Source organism: Phoxinus phoxinus, assembly GCF_949152265.1.
Source record: "Phoxinus phoxinus genome assembly, chromosome: 8".
NCBI classification, from domain to species: Eukaryota; Metazoa; Chordata; class Actinopteri; order Cypriniformes; family Leuciscidae; genus Phoxinus; species Phoxinus phoxinus.
In genome coordinates, this window is record NC_136883.1 from 24,067,910 (window position 1) to 24,084,647 (window position 16,738).

Genomic DNA, 16,738 nt, shown 5'->3' on the forward strand with positions numbered 1-16,738 from the left:
TATGGATGCATATGGTGGGTTGGCAAGCTTAAAAAAAGACCATGGAAAGTAAACTACCATTCAAAAGTTTGGGTTGGTAAGATTTATTTTTTAATGTTTTTGGAAGAAGTCTCATATGCTCACCACAGCTGCATTTTTTTTTTATCAGTATAAACCGTAACATTATTACAGATTTAAATAAGTGTAAAAAAACAAACAAAAAAACATTTTCAAGTATAATTTCTTAGTATTTTCACTGCTGAAAACCGTTGTGCTGCTTAATATTTTTGTGGAAACCATTGATGCATTTTTTCAGGATTCTTTGATGAATATACATTTGAAAAGAACACCATTTATTTTAAATATATTTTTTAAAACTTTATAAATGCCTTTATTGTCACTTGATCTTACTGACCCCAACATTTTCATTGTGTATTTTAGTCAGTGAATCAAAAACAAATAATCCAAATTACTTGTGCGCTATATTTAATATCTTCTGATACCTTATGATAAATTTGTGTGAAGAACAAACTGAAATTGAAATTGAATTGAAATTTGACGTGTATGAGGCGAGAACTCATGCGTCTCGAAAACCGATTGTGATATGCACATTTAAATATGTGGCTGAATAATCATTAATGATTTAAATTGAATCTGTTCCTTACTCAAATGAACTTTTATGACATGGTGCTTTTTATTTTAATTTTTGGGCAAACTTTTCCTTTAATTGGCTGTGCTAATATGTTAGTAAAAACCCTTAATTTGGACTATCACTTTGAATGTTTAGACAATATAACAACATTAATTAATGTTTCTTTTCTGTTTCTGGCAGTTATGAGAAGCGGTTATATTGAGCCGGGCAGCAGGGGGCACATGAGAGCAGGACCCAATGTCCCGTCACCAGCCGTCACCAAACTCAGCAGCTAAACGTCCTTTCTGTTATCCTCACCCCTGAGCTTTTTCCTGATGACTCTTGACTCTAGATCAACATTAACAAAATGTAATAAAACTGTCTGCTTGTTAAAAAAGCCAGCAACAGAATGTACTATGGACTGTTCTGATTCTCTTTATTTATTTATTTTCTTCGGTTCTCCCTGTAAGAAATTAAACTTGGCAATAGAGAGATTATTTTCAAAATCCTATGAATGTACTACACCATCTGAAATATGAGGATGCTACATGTGTGTATATGTGTGAGAGAGTGTCTATTGAGGTTTCTGATATGCGGTATATATGGTATGTTTTGTCAAACTGTCCTGTTCAAAACGTTCTAATTAAAATTGTCTGTTGGGTTATTAGCAATAATACTTGTCCTGGTATATGAGAAAATCTTGTGCATACCACATTGCCATTAGAGTGTTATGAGTTAAATGTAATCTGAGAAATGTATTTGTTTTCTCTTTTTTTTCCAGAAGGGCAAGTTTGCAGGCTGCTTGTGTCACAATGCTTTTCTGACTATCCAGTTAGTCACATAGCACTAGAGCTATTTATTTTATAGCTCAGATTATTAGTATCAGCCTTAAAATCAGGGATTGTGTACTGTTACTCGCCTTACACTAGTCAATAATTTAGACAGACATTACTCATTTTTTAAAGTTTATTTTCATAGTTTCACACATTTGCATCATTTAGATATATCAAACATTTTACAGTATATAAAAGTAAGCAATTGAGGTTTTACAAGGCCAGAAGTGAAGGACAGTAAAAAAGCATTTGCTGTGAAAGTGACACTTTAAAATGTGGGCTCCATTTTGTAGTTTGAAGACTGTTGTGTTGTCATTCTGAATATAATACAGTTTAAATAATAAAGAATGAGTTTTTTTAAACTGCGTTTCGTATTGTGTTCCTGTAGTATCAGTTTCAGTCTATAATACTTTGCTTAAATATTATGAATATGTTTAACAACATTTTTATATTTGAAATATTTAAATTACATACACTTTTATGAAGACAGAAGCATCATTTTAGGAGAAGCTGCCACTGGGTCATTTACGAAGCACACAGAGAAAAAGCATATCTTAAACATTTGCAAAAAATAAATAAAAAAGTCAACAGTGAGACGATCTTAGAGAACATAAGCTGCTCTGTCTTTTAGTCTTTTGCTTTTTATATTGAGCTCCTGCTGTCAATCACAAAGATGTGCACTAAAAAATACGGAAAAGGAATAAGCTGTCACAACTTCATGTTATTACACATCCACCACAGCCAGCAGAGGGCAGTGTCTTTGCACCAATATGTCTCAGGCATTATGGGTACAGTATATTTTGCACTTTATTTTGTAGAGACGGAGGCTGTGTTCAAAATGGACTACTAGCATATTGCTGCATACTGTGCAGTTTTTATATATGTGAAAGATATGCATTATACAACAAAATAAATTCTTTCTGTAGAAGGCTCTGCTCCATTGTTGTCACATGACCTTTATTATATGTATAGTACAGAAAATTCACATACTGCAGAAACAATGCATACCTTATACTAGCATGCTATTCCGAACATAGCCACAATATGCAATATGCTGCATGTGAATTTGCAGATAAACATTATTTCAATAAGATTATGTGACATGTACACGAAATAACTAATTGACATTTAGTATTTAAAATGAAACTGCAGGGATTTTTCTGTTTTTCATTGTTATCTTCACACTGCCTTTTGCTAATGACATCTTTCCCATAAGTCTATGCTCGAGCAGAACACGTAAGCCTCATTCCAGAACAAAATGTTACCCAAGTAACAAAGCTGCCACAAATAAGTGTGTTATGATAGTGCTGCAATGAAATGCAAATTAGTTCTATAAGGATGTGTCTCTATACAGTAGTAACGTTGCCAAATGAGTGTTTAGGGGATCCATGCTGCAATAGCAAAGCCAAAGACTCATCATAAAACATGTTCATAAGTGCTAGCTTTATTGCTGAAGGGTAAAGTCTTTTGATCAAGTCAAGCAATTTCAACAAGATTATATGTGATTTGTAAAATATGGGATGTGGGTTTCAGGGAGTTTCTCACATTGATAAAGAAAGAACATCGGTCTTTCAGTGGTTGCTGTTTGTCGTTTTGTCCGTGCCATGTCTCCTAAAACAGCAATTTCCTCTCAGCATCTACTGTATCTTAAGAAAAGTTCTGTAGGAGTAGTTAGGGCTGAAATGACTTAAGGGTGTTGGTTTAGTTGATTCAGAGACTTCTTCCCCTATAGGTCGATCGTATCACTGCTGATACTGAGTGCATCTATCTGCCTGCAGACGTTGATGAATTCGGCCTGAACGGCAAGCTCATCAACATGAGAAGTTGTCTCCACATCCACGCTCCCTCTGGAGGATGTAGATCCCAAGACTGTGTATCGTCTGTGGAGTTGCTGCCCAGACTGAGAGTCTCTGCGTAGGCTGCTCTGAGACTGCTGTGCTGAGTTTAACCCACTGCAGTGGACCGAGACCTGGGCTGGCCTTCCAGATATAGTGCTCCATTGCCTGGGTCGGTTGGGTACAGTAGCGGGGTCCACATCCCCACAGGAGGCAGTGCGGTATAGGCTGGGGTCAGTGGAGATTCCCCGACAGGGTTGTCCATCCGGGGGTCCGCGGGTGCTAAGAGAGAGCCTGGAAGAGCCGAACAGGCTATGCTGGAACAGGGCCTCGCTGTTCAAGGCCTCGTCGATGCTTCGTCGCAGGTCGATGGGTGAAGGGGGCCGAAGGTCTGCTGTGGAGTCCGCGTCCAAACTGGCAAAGGAGGACGCATGTGATTCTTTGCTCTTCTTTGCGGTGTGGGAAAGCGGCTGAGGGCTGCTGGGATAGTGGAGGTCTAAACCATCAGATTCGCTGTGCGGAAGCTCCACCAAGGTGTAGAGCGGCACGCTTTCGCTTTCTCGCCGTATTATTCCCTCACACAACCCCAGCTTCTCGGCGGGCCGTAGTGACCAGCCACACCGACTTGAGAAGATGGGTTTACCCAATGTGGTTCCTTCTGTAGGTTGCTTTTTGAAGAACCAGCTGCAGCCACCAGGTTTGGAACGGGGCACTCCGCAACACAGAAGGGGGTGAGTGATTACAAGAGCGAGGGTGAGACATACCCCTGTTTCACACACTCGGCAGCTGAGCTGGAATCCCCACCAGGGCCAGGGCATCAGGCCAACCATGACCCCACCGGTTAGCCCTCCTGCGTTGAGCATGGCATAGAGTCGGAGACTGCCACATGCTAAGAGAAAGAGGGCAGAGAACACCCCAGCCCTGGCTGCCCTTTCCCACATCTGTGCCTCTGTGAATGGACACCTACTTGCGTGGCACGATGGCCGCTCAGGAGAGCTCTCGTTCAGCCGGTAAATGTGCTTGATGTCTGGCCGGGCGCAGCAGTACAGAAGCAGGTACGTGAATGACAGGAGAGAGGACATCAAGACGAAAGCTGCAGGCGGTAATAGAGGCACAACTTGCAGGGTGGGAAAAAGTTGCAGTATTGCCATGGAAGCCAGCACTATCGCTATGTGCAGCAGCACTAGGGCAGCCAACAGGCAGGTGCTGCGCTGCAGGGTGTTCTGGGAAAGTAGCTGGGTACAAGAGCGAGCAGTTAGCAGTAGCAGCAGTAGGCCAAAAGATGCCGTTAAACAGGGATAGGCAGCTTCGTGAAGCAGTCGTGCCCAGACAACGGGAAGGCGCTCTTTTTGGCCGTATGGATCGTAGAGGAGCCACAGCGCTCGGCTGGAACCTGTCAGTAGCTGGAGAAGGTGGAGGAGGCTGAAATGGGCACATCCAGAGGGCCAGCGCAACGGCAAACACATCAGGCTGAGCACAGAAAGCACAGCCACAAGCGAGAACACGCAGCTGAGCCCGTATACCTGTAACTCCCAGGCCAGGCCCCACGTTGCCATTGCAGCATTCCAGTCAGTCAGTAGAGGGACTAACAGAGGCGGAGTCAGGGCTTCGAGAGCTGGAGGTATGACACCAGGGGGTGTGGTTTCATAAACAGGAGGTGGAGTGGACAGAGTTTTGTTAGTTGAAGCATGATTCTTCGAAGAGTCAGGTGACTGACAGATCCCAATGCCAAACAGGTTGCAGTCCGGAAGTGTGGAAGACTCACGCCAGTCGCCACCTGGAGATCCTGAAATACACCATAAAGTTTAGTTTAATTAGTGTTATTAGTGTATATTATATTTCAACTTTTCAAGTGACTTTTTAAAAAATGTAAAACAATATAGATAATACAATATTAATATTCTAGTTTACTTATGGTAAATAATTGAGTCTGACAATGTAATCCAGCTTTAAAGTCTTTTTATGTACATGAGGTTATATTCACAAAACACAAAATGTTCTCCACCAGCAGCTAATGCATTTTTTTTTTGTTTTATTTCTTATTTTTACCGCATATAAAAAAGTTACACTTGAAACAGCACAAGAGGTATTTAAACCACAGAGAAAACACATAACAAACCACACACTGATGTATCAAAGAGAATCCTGTATCTCGAAGCATACAAATCTAAAACAGATAAGTAATTTACGTGCTCCAGTATGAAAGGCTTTAAGCATTAATATAAGAAAATACACCATCAGCCATAAAGTATATAAAACAATGACTATGTTAATTAGCTAGGGGAGATGTGGAAGTAGGCTGTTGTAAATGGGTCGAACACTTCATCCCTGACACACATTCACATGAGGCACAGATAAGAGGGCATTGACCCTGTTGCCGTTCTCATGAGTGAGACTATTTAAAAACTAGAAACTGACACACTTTCATGACATTACATCTGATAAATATGCCTGCATGGAAGTGAGAAGAAGGGGCTTATCAAGTGTGTTTCTGAAAACTGCTTCTTTTTTTATAAATACAGTAGCATGCGCTTATTGTTGATCGAAAGGCACTATGTTGTTTATTGCAAGGTAAATTTATTAATATAGAATACCAGTCTTGTTTTCTTTTTTTTTAACATTAGTAATGATCCAGAATACACTGGGGCTGAAACTCTGAGTCAGCATTGGTCCAGCATTGGTGTGTTAATTAAGGTCAGAGGATCTGGCTTAACTTTCCCCTCTAAAGATTGAATGATTGACCTTTGTTCACAGGAAGATATTTTTGTAATTTTCTCATGATAATTTGTTTCAGTCACGTAAACAAATAGTAATTTAAGGCTTTATTTACCTAAAAAAAAAGCTAGTCAATGTCCATACCTAGTCAGTATAGACGGGTTTATCACAGAGATGCGTGTGCAGCGGCAGAAAGCAGCACTCTTTACAGCATTTCTAGCAGAAACAGAGATGACACGGAGATGTTGTGCTGTTGTGATGTTGAACTACACTAACTGCCAAAAATATGGATTAAAAATGTAAGAAATCAATACTTTTATTCATTAAGGATGAATTAAATTTATCAAAAGTTACAGTACATTTATAATGTTAAAAACGATTCTATTTCAAATATGCTGTTCTTTTGAACTTTCTATTCATCAAATAATCCTGAAAAAAAAAACATGTTTTATCAAATTATTTCTGAAGTGTGACACTGAAGACTGGATTAATGATGCTGAAAATGCAGAACTCGGCATAACTGTTAGCGGTTTTGCCTCTTGAATGTGCATGCGCGCATCCAGTATTGTTTGTATACAAGAAACCCGTCTACACAATTCTAAATATGAATGATAATTAATTGTATTATATGTATTCATTTTTTTTAAACATATTGTGAAACATTATTACAACTTTTTATTTATTTGAATATATTTTAAAATGTAATTTATTTCTTGTGAGAGTAATTAGCATTACTTCAGTCTTCAGTGTCACATAAACCTTCATAAATCATTCTAATATGCTGATTTGGTGCTCAAGAAACATTTCTTTATTATCAATGTTGAAATTAGTTTTTGCTGTTAATTATATTATATTATATTATATTATATTATATTATATTATATTATGAGAAAGCTGTGACTTTTCCTTGAAATTTTGTTTTGTTTTGATTCACCAAAAATAATTGCGTCATATGAGTAATTTGTGTGTGAATCGGACTACAAGTACCATGTTGTATGTTTGTTTTTGCGTGGTCTAAAAAGAATAGCATCATAAGAGGCTAAAAGGGGTTACATATGCAATAACGGGTTACATATGCAATAATAATGAACCCAAATAAAAGAGCATACAGAAGACCTTGAGAAGCTTTGTAAAGCACTGGAAAGCCATTGCGCTCTGCTCACCACCAGTAAAATATAATGTGTTAGAATAGAGGTCATTCTGACAATGAAGGCTTCAGTACCTGCTTTAGGATAGGTTTCAGTGACCTTGATCACTGTGGTGGTCGATTGGCTATTTTGTTCCTTTTCCATTTGGTCAAGACCCTCACGTTCTTCTCTTTCAGGGTCAGATCTTGTCATATTGAGAGTCAGCTTTGTCAGACTGTCTGAAAGAGAAAGAGAAGATTAGAAACCTGTTCTTTAAAAAGAGGAACAGAGAGCTAATGCTTGCTCAAAAAGTTACCTTACCATTTTTCATTTCATTTAACCTGCTGTTGTTCTCATTTTTTACCCATTAACCTCAGCTAAACTTTAATTTCAATAGCTGAAAAAAAAACTGTAAATTGCATTCAGTTTCCCAATGAGTCACTAGAGGGCTTGTATCCCACTCACATCTGCAGTGATGAACGGCTTGTTCGCTGCTGGAATACTGATATTTTCACTGCAGCTTGAGGAAAAAGTGGATGCACCATTAATGCAGACATTATACAGAAGTTTTTATGCCAATACAGCATTACCAAAGAAATGCAATAGAAGTGCAATGATACCGATATCCCTTTATTACAGACAGTCTATGCATTTGGCAGACAGTCTATGCATTTGGCAGACGCTTTTATCCAAAGCGACTTACATTGCGTTATCCTATACATTTATACATAGGTATGTGCAATCCCCTGGGATCGAACCCACAACCTTGCGTTATTAACGCAATGCTCTTACCACTGAGCTACAGGAAAGCTGTGGAAGAATTTCCACATTCTATTCAATTTAAAATGTGTCACAAACATTTTTCTGCAGCGCCGTTGATCCGCTAAGATATCATGCCTGAGTAAAAGTGAATTTACTGTCTTAATTAAATGTGATGCAGTAAAAAGACCATGTACGGTGTACCGCAAATAATGACAATATAAGTAATTGAAGACTGTCTGATTCACGCACAAATGACTCTGAAGAGCCAATTCTTTGTGGTGAATCAAAGGCTATCCCTGCGTCTCAATGTCCTAACAGTAGTTATGTGCTATTAAAGGGGTCATGACATGGTTTTTTTTATTTTTTTATTATGTTCCCTTAGGTGCAATTATAGTATTACTATAGTTTTTTTTACAAAAAACTTTTAAAATGTAGTGATTTATGACCTTTTCCCACCCTGTTTCTCATCATCTGATTCAAACAGTCTGTTTTGGGGGTATTTCCCCTTTAAGAGTTCAGTGTTAACGCCCACTGCTATGATTGGCTAACGTCAGTGCCTATGCATCAATTATTAACGCCCCCAGCCAGAAGGTTTGCGGATTCGGCGCAACTTTTTAATAGCGGGTGATGCATGCGAAGCGATGGCTCTTGCAATGATAAAACCTTATTATGTTTGAGCCGGAATCAGATGAGGAATCACCACAAAATGAAGCATCACCACAACAACGAAGACTGGATCAGTCCGTGTCCACATGGAAAGTGAAACTATTTTGAATTAATAAAAAAAAATGAACCCGAGACACTTGAAAACGGATTATTGTTGCATACTTATCCTATAGCTTAATTTGCTAACAGTTTAACATTATTTAACTAATTCCAATGAAATGATAGGGTGTACCACGGACAAAAATGCATGCACAGACAGGCCATCTTTGAAGATGCAGCATTGATAAAGGCAACATTTTTGATTTTCTATCACATGTAGGCCTACTAGAAAGGCGACATATTTTCAAGATTCTCTTATACAAATGTGTTTATATTAGCCATGGTAAAAAGTAAGTTTGCGTCGTCGTTATTGAGCCCAGAAGAGTCGGCACGGACTTATCTTTGAGCAACAGTTTTCTGGCAAAGCCATCATCAGGATTTTTTCCTCAAAACAGTCATCCTTAATGTATAGAACACTGCCGTGACTGGGACGTCCGCAAAAAATAAAGTGCATCCATTTTTCCCTGACGACTGGATCTTTCAGCGTATTTAAAAAGTAGTTTAAAGTTTTAAATACATTACTTACAGTTTGCGTCGTCGATGTTGAGCCCAGAATAGTCGGCACAGACTTATCTTTGAGCAACAGTTTTCTGGCAAAGCTCAAAACAGTCATCCTTAAAATGTATAGAACAAACGCTTAAACTAACACTGCCGTGACTGAGACGTCCGCAAAAAATAAAGTGCATCCATTTTTCCCTGACGACTGGATCTTTCTGCAGCGTATTCAAAGATGTTGTTTGTCCACAGCCAGGAACAGCACATCTGCGGCATCGTAATCTCCCTGTACACAGACCCACTCGCGCTGTCCGTCGACTGAACACTTGTGAGGCGCGCGGCGCGCGGGCGCGACAACGATAGGAAATGAGCGTAGTTGTCTTGCGCTTTAAGCGTAGTTGTCTTGTTCTGGAGGCGGTCATATGCAAACGCTGGTACGTCACTTCGTACCGTGACGTCACTTCTTACCATGGATCCAGAACGAGCTGTATTTAGAGCTTGATTAAATAAATGATTCGTTTATAATGGGGAGGACGTCTTAAGCTATGAAACTTGCAGGACGTTTTAATGACACAAAGACCTCTTATATACCAAAAGATCAAGGCAAATTTGGTTTCTCATGTCATGACCCCTTTAAAAGAAGTGTGTCCCAAAAGCATAGTAGCCTATGTTGAAAAGAGTAGGCTATGCTGCCAGAAGTCCCCGTATGGTCTACTATTTCCTGTCGATTTTCGAAGTGCGGATCCGTGCACTCTCTAAAGGCTAATATTGCCCACAACCCATTGCGCTTTGGAGGATACAAACACCAGACAAACACAGATAGTAAGAGACAAACCCCAGTAAAACGTTTAAAAAAAAATACAAAACATGGCGGATATGCGTGACCGACAGTGAGAGGTTTAGAAAGGTTTGAGTGACTACTGAAAGTTTAACCTGATAAAACAATATTTAGCCTATTTCATGTTATCCGTGTTATATTTCATCTGAAATAACAATGTGGACTTTTATAAAGATCCGTTTGACCATTAACTTTTAAATTAACTGAAGATCAACGTGCAACTGTATTTGTCTCGAGTATGGTGGGAAATTAAATTAAATGAAATGTGCCGTGGACGATTTTAACTGAGACAAGATAAATGACAGGCCAGTGTGACAGGATGCGACCAGATGGATGTGACAGAGAGCAACCGTTAAAGACGCAATTGTACGACGTGATAGTATTTGTCCAAAGCTTGTGTACTCTTTTAGCCTGGGAAAACCCAGACCACTTCCGGCAAATTTATATTTGCTCTGCAAGTGGGTCTGGCAAAGAACCCATTGAAACCATAAACAGTATATAAGATGGACACAGCGACCCCATAGATTTCAACGGAGAAAAGTGAAGCCCATTTGAACATAGACAGTATATAAACTGGACACAGCGACCCCATAGGTTTCAACGGAGAGCAGTGAAGTCAATTAGAAGCACTTACTTCCTGATCGCAAGGCGAACTGCGCAGGCTCAAACTGAGCTTGACGACGTAGATGTGACGTGAGCAACCTGTAGGTCTTCTAGTAGCTGTACCGAGAGAAATCTGAATCATTCCCTTCCGAATCTCGCAGAGACGGAGAGCGTGGGTATTTGCTGTCCATGAGCTAGCAACGGGAGCAACTTTATCACTGTCTATGGGCTTCTCCCTTGACTTTATGCCTCCACGTCCTCCCGATTGCTTGCGAGCTTCTCTGCCTGTCCATACGGTAATTTTTCGACTTGTGCGACAGAGTCGCGCGGGTATGACGCAATCGTTAGCCTGTTTTTACAAAAACTGCTTCTACGGGGCCATAACGTAAGATACAAGGTAATGGAGCCTTTTATACATTTTCGTGTTTCTTTAGAAATAAACAATGGACAAACGGTGTCTTTAAACGCCTCAGATGTAAAGTTATTCGCTGTCAAAGTGACGCCAAAATGAATGGGAGTCAATGGAATGCTAACAGCAGGTGGGGGTCCGCTAGCCAATGGCAGCGCCCAGGTCGGCTTCAATATCTTTCGGAACACTGCCCCCCTGCATTTGAAGCACTTACTTCCTGATCGCCAGGCGAACTGCGCAGACTCAAACTGAGCTTGACGACGTAGATGTGAAGTGGGTCTTCTAGTAGCTGTGCCGAGGGAAAACTGAATCATTCCCTTCCGAATCTCGCAGAGACGGAGAGCGTGATTATTAGTTGTCAATGAGCCAGCAGCATGAGCAACTTTATGAATCTCTATGGGCTTCTCCCTTGACTTTATGCCTCCACGTCCCCCCGATTGCTTGCGAGCTTCTACGCCGGTCTATACGGTAATTTCTCTACAGTGCGACAGAGAGTCGCGTGGGTATGATGCAATCGTTAGCCTATTTTTTTACAAAAACGGCTTCTACGAAGTCATAACGTAAGATACAAAGTAATGGAGCCTTTTATACATTGTCGTGTTTCTTTAGAAATAAATAATGGACAAATGGAGTCTTTGGATGCTTCAGATGTAAAGTTATTCGCTGTCAAAGTGACGCAAAATTGAATGGGAGTCAATGGAATGCTAACAGCAGGTGAAGTTCTGCTACAATGGCGGCTCCCGGGGAGGCTTCAGTTTCCGGCGGATGGATTACCCCCTTGATTGAAGCCCATTTCCAATCCGTCGAAATCGCGGCACCAATCAGAAACGTTGGGGCGGGCTTTACACGATGACGACAGAGCAGAGACGGTGACGCAGATTTTGTACATTACAAAGATGGATGCCGCCGTGGAACATCACAACATCACTCGTTCGAATCAGCTATCGCGTCTGTTTCAAGCGATTTAAAATGGTCATTTTGGTTAACACAAACAGAGAATGGCTGAGAGTCTCGAGATGTTTCTCCGTCGCTCTGCATACGTCATGTCATTCATCGCTCTGATTGGTTTTAGATCTATCCGACGTCCGTTGGTGACGCCCCTGTGGAAATGAATTGTCTATGGAGGTTTGCCAGACCCTTACTCAGTTACAACTGAGAGTGGTCTGGGTTTTCCCAGGCTAGTACTCTTTTGGTACTCACTCAAAATTATCTACTTTTTCTTCACAAAAAGAGTAGCCTACATACTTTTAGGGCGTAGTATAAGTAGGCGAATTGAGCCGCAGCAATAGCCGAACCAGTCCGATTCACAAACAAATGACTCTCATGAACCGGTTCTTTTTAGTGATTCCTAGCATGCAGCGCCACCAGAGTAGTCTGATTCACGAACACTCAAATGAGCCGGTTCTTTTTTGTGATTTGTGAATCAAATCATAAAGTGTTACAAGTATAGTGTAATTACCGAAAAATTACTCATATAAGCCGGTTTAATATGGCGAGGTACCGGTTCAAATCAGTCTGACAAATCCTTCACTGAACAGAATCCAACAGAATGCTGAATGAATCAACATCTGAGTCTGACTCACTGCAAGTTATTATTATTTTCAGCTATACTAAATTATATTTCAGCTTTACTTAAGCATTCTAGTTTCACACACACTTAAAGGATAATTCCGGTATTTAACACCTTGAGTCTATATTGTAGTTTGTTTTGGATGAACAAGAGTGGTGGACAACATTTTTTTTGACAATGGTTCCTCTCTCGAGTTTTTGACTATAAAAGAATTGGCCATGGACCCATTTAACATTGGAGTCAATGGGCATGTCCGAAAATGTCATTAAAACAACCTTTAACATTAGTTTTCAAAACTGTGCAACTCACCGAGTGATTAGTGATTTAGTTGATGTTCCAGAAACAAAAAGTGTTGCGAAATACAGCTTCTGTCGTGTTTTATTCGTCATTTTGTAAAATCCCATTGAATTCTGTTGAAGGACTGAGTGCTCGTTAATATAAATGCGCTACCGGAAACGGAAAGGGGGCTGTTTACATTTGGTCGATGTAGTCTTTTTGCTCGCTTCCGTTTCTCATAAGGCTAGCGAGCAGAGCAACTGTGCTCCGGGAGAGTAAGCGAAATAAACAAACAAAACAATAACCATATTGAAAGACGTGACCACTGACCAGTGCAATATGAAGTTGAACTCGACTGTGACCGTGAGTGTCCCGCGAGACATAAACATCGGTTATCGCCATCAAGTGGTCGGGAGTGTGCTAACGCTTCAGATTCAAATATTGAGCGGAAGTTACACGGTTGTGAAGTGTCTGAAAAAATAGTTCCACTATAGCAAAATAAACGGATTGGAATCATATATTGCGACGATATATTGTTTATAATCATCAATGAACACCACTAACCACTCGGTGAGTTTAACAGTTTTGTAAACGAACATTATTGGCTGTTTTAATGACATTTTCGGACATGCCCATTGACTCCAATGTTAAATGGGTCCATGGCCAATTCTATTATAGTCAAAAACTCGAGAGAGGAACCATTGTCAAAAAAAATTTTTTGTCCACCACTCTTGTTCATCCAAAACAAACTACAATATAGACTCAAGGTGTTAAATACCGGAATTATCCTTTAAGCATGGCTATGCTGTGTTATTGCACTAGACCAGCATGGACCAAGGCTACAACATAATGAAATTCATCATAAGTTGTTTTTTTTTTTAACAAAAAGAAAATCAGTTCATTGAAATACTCGCATTTATTTTATGAATAGATACTTTCACACGCTATCAAGTTCTGTCGTGACACGGAGAGTTGGCTTTGATGTATCATTAATTGGATTACCTGTTGGAGCATCTGTCAAATCCCTTGTTTCTTCAGATGGCCGCAGATAGTCTATCAGCCCTCTTGGCAAAGTGGTACCATCTAAGGTTCCTCTGGCATATGGTGTTTGGGTAGCACTTGAGGACTTCCACGGTGTCTGGTAGGTGCGGAATCTTGTTTCAGCTTGAGTCTGAGGTGTATTTGTCTCTGTATTCCAAGCATTTGGTGTCTTGGACTCTGTAGCCCAGGCCTGAGAATGAAAAGGCTGCAGTGTTACCAGCGCAGAAGATTTAAGTGACTGGTCAGTATTTCCTTGCTTACTAAAAATTGGCCAATCAGGTGATTCCGTTTCAGGTCCCTCTTCATCGTTCTGAATGTCTGAAGGAATTTCAGTCTTAGTTGAAGTCAAAGATTTGATCAGTGGTGTTCTTGTGGCTGGAAGTCTTGATAAACCACGATTCTCCATTGTGACATAGGGGTTTTGTTCAACTAAAGGGTCCACCTCAAGGTCTCTGCTAGACTTCTCTGATTGTAGTGCATTTGGGGATAAACTGAGGATGGTTGGAGTAGTCGTGTCCATTTGTCTCGGTAGGAACGTCCACAGTGAGCTGCTAGCTGGCTCTGGGTCAGTTCTGGTCCAAGCTTTTTCATTTCTATTTAAAGATACAGCATACAGACAACCACACAGCGAGAAACTGAAGAGCAGCAGTAGAGCTTCACTGTGAGGGGTCATGCTGACGCTCCTCTGAAGAAGTTACAACTCACAAAGTCACCAGGTTGTCTCCATTTGACTTTTACATTCTGCGCAAGTTCTGAAAATAAAAACAAAACAAAAAAACATTCGCACGATATAAACAGCTGGGTCACTGGATTCAACCGGAAAGTGATTTCAAATAGGTATGCACCAATATTAAAAATCTATACTTAATTTGAAAAATAAAGTAATAAAATAAAAATGTATAAATTAGCATACATCTATAATTTTCTAAATCCAATACTATTAAAATTAGGGATCCACAATAAAATGGTTATCAGTCTATACCTGTAATTTTATTAAATGTATGACATCATTTGATAATCAGTATGGTCCTGATATGTGATATGATATTGTTGTGAATCTCTAATGTCAAATAAATATCTTCACATGGAACTGAACATATTTTGTCCCCCAACAGCGGCACACAGCTAAACGTTGAGTGTGGCAAATTACAGCCAGAGCTCTGAATTTACACAGCATCAGATTATAACTCGATCCCCTCGAGTCATGTGACCCAATTCAGAAAATTGTACCTAGAAGAGGACGGCAACCAAACACACACAAACACTTTCTATATTAAACAATCCTCATTAGATTGCATGTTATGTTTGCAGTTTGCAATTAAATTAGATTTATGTCAAATGATCTGACAGCTGCTGCAGTGCTCACTGCTTCTTAACACAAACCTTTTCGTTTTCTTGCCTTTTTGCATTTTAACTCATTTCTCAAGACTCTTTTCTCTTATATCTGTCTCCTGGAGTGGATGCAGCATTTATCATTAATATCTGAGCAATAGAGAGAGAGAAAGAGGAGGATGCTATACATTCCCAACCAGTGCAGCACTGTTTAATGCATCTTCTCTTCAGCAGCAACATCCAGTGACACATTTCCACACCGAACAACTGAACTTACATACACATACATGCATAGACATAAACTTTAACTGTGCTAGAAGAATTGTGCTCACCACGGGACGCATGGATGAAGTGTCTTAAACGGGAGTAATCCCTCTCTCCCTGTCGTCCTGCTGCGGAAAGATTTGATTCTGTCGGTGCTTGCGGACGCCTGTGTGTTTTAGTGCTCTCTCTCTCTTTCTAACACACACACACACACACACACACACACACACACACACACACACACACACATCTCTCTGCTTTTCGCATGGACACACATGCTGCCTGACACACCCCCTTTAAGTATCCCATCCTCTCTCTCTCTCTCTCTCTCTCTCTCTCTCTCTCTCTCTCTTCTCTCTCTCTCTCTCTCTCTCTCTCTCTCTCTCTCTCTCTCTCTCTCTCTCTCTCTCTCTCTCTCTCTCTCTCTCTCTCTCTCGGTGTCTGATCCCTCTCTTCTGATTCAGTTAAGCTGCATCTCTAGTTTCCAGAGCTGGATTAGCCATGTTAGGTGTTTGACTTCCTTTCTCTTACATCACTGAGCACCAGAGCAGGTCATATATACTGCAGTGATGCTGCTAAATAGGAAAACTAATACATTTGTACAGTACGTTCACAGCTGTAAATACAAGAGGATGAGCCTCTCCTCCCAAATCAGTTAAGGCAATCAATATACAATATTGAACGCAATTTTCTGAATCCCACAGAGAGAGTCAGAGATCAATGTGCAGCAATAAATCAGAGCGCTAAAAGCACTGCTACTCAATTTTTCATCATGGTGGATTGAGATAAAGCATTATGCCAAGAAAAGCCCAACCAGGCTACTTAATCATTTAAACTGGCAAGACAACCTTGGACAACCAGCTTCACCCACAAAACAATGTGGCTAATGCTTCTGTCCACCAAGCTAGACCAGTACCAAATCAGAACGAAACCAGACAAATCATTACTGTATTTTCTAAATTGGACATTTCAACATGGATAGACCCTACAACTGAGGTTTACTTCAAGTGTAGCTACACATAGCATGTACCATTCAAAAGTTTTGGGATAGTAATATTTGTATTTATTTTTGAAAGAAAGAAAGAAAGAAAGAAAGAAAGAAAGAAAGAAAGAGTTTAAGCAAGGGTGCATTAAATTGATCAAAAGTCACAGTAAAGACATTTATAATTGTCTATTAATTGAAGAATCATGAAAAAAAACCTATTGTGATTTCCACAATAATATTAGCACACAACTGTTTTCAACATGGACAATAGTAAAAAA

General features: G+C 40.0%; 2 protein-coding genes across 9 annotated transcripts in view; one reads left to right on the plus strand and one right to left on the minus strand.

Moving 5' to 3' along the window:
• Window positions 1-1,815, plus strand: part of impdh1a (IMP (inosine 5'-monophosphate) dehydrogenase 1a) — an 18,487-nt gene extending 16,672 nt beyond the window's left edge. For 3 of the 7 annotated variants that reach the window (XM_079621664.1, XM_079621663.1, XM_079621667.1), the window contains exon 16: window positions 812-1,796. In XM_079621664.1, the coding sequence (XP_079477790.1) occupies window positions 812-906 (95 nt within the window). In that variant the 3' untranslated portion in view covers window positions 907-1,796. Of the gene's footprint in view, window positions 1-811 lie in introns of all 7 variants that reach the window. The other 4 variants (XM_079621666.1, XM_079621669.1, XM_079621665.1 and 1 more) reach the window with 3 other exon arrangements.
• On the minus strand, window positions 1,789-15,855 carry prrt4a (proline rich transmembrane protein 4a). Of its 2 annotated transcripts, XM_079621662.1 has the most exons (5): window positions 15,544-15,855; window positions 15,263-15,361; window positions 13,841-14,631; window positions 7,216-7,359; window positions 1,789-5,064 (listed from the first exon to the last, which is right to left on the minus strand). In XM_079621662.1, exons 3-5 carry the CDS (start codon window positions 14,550-14,552, stop codon window positions 3,170-3,172), a joined length of 2,751 nt encoding a protein of 916 aa, XP_079477788.1. In that variant the 5' UTR covers window positions 14,553-14,631; window positions 15,263-15,361; window positions 15,544-15,855; the 3' UTR covers window positions 1,789-3,169. The 2 variants fall into 2 exon arrangements, with proteins under 2 accessions (XP_079477788.1, XP_079477787.1); XM_079621661.1 differs by lacking the exon at window positions 15,263-15,361 and having other exon boundaries at window positions 15,544-15,687.
• Between the last annotated feature and the right edge of the window lie 883 nt (window positions 15,856-16,738).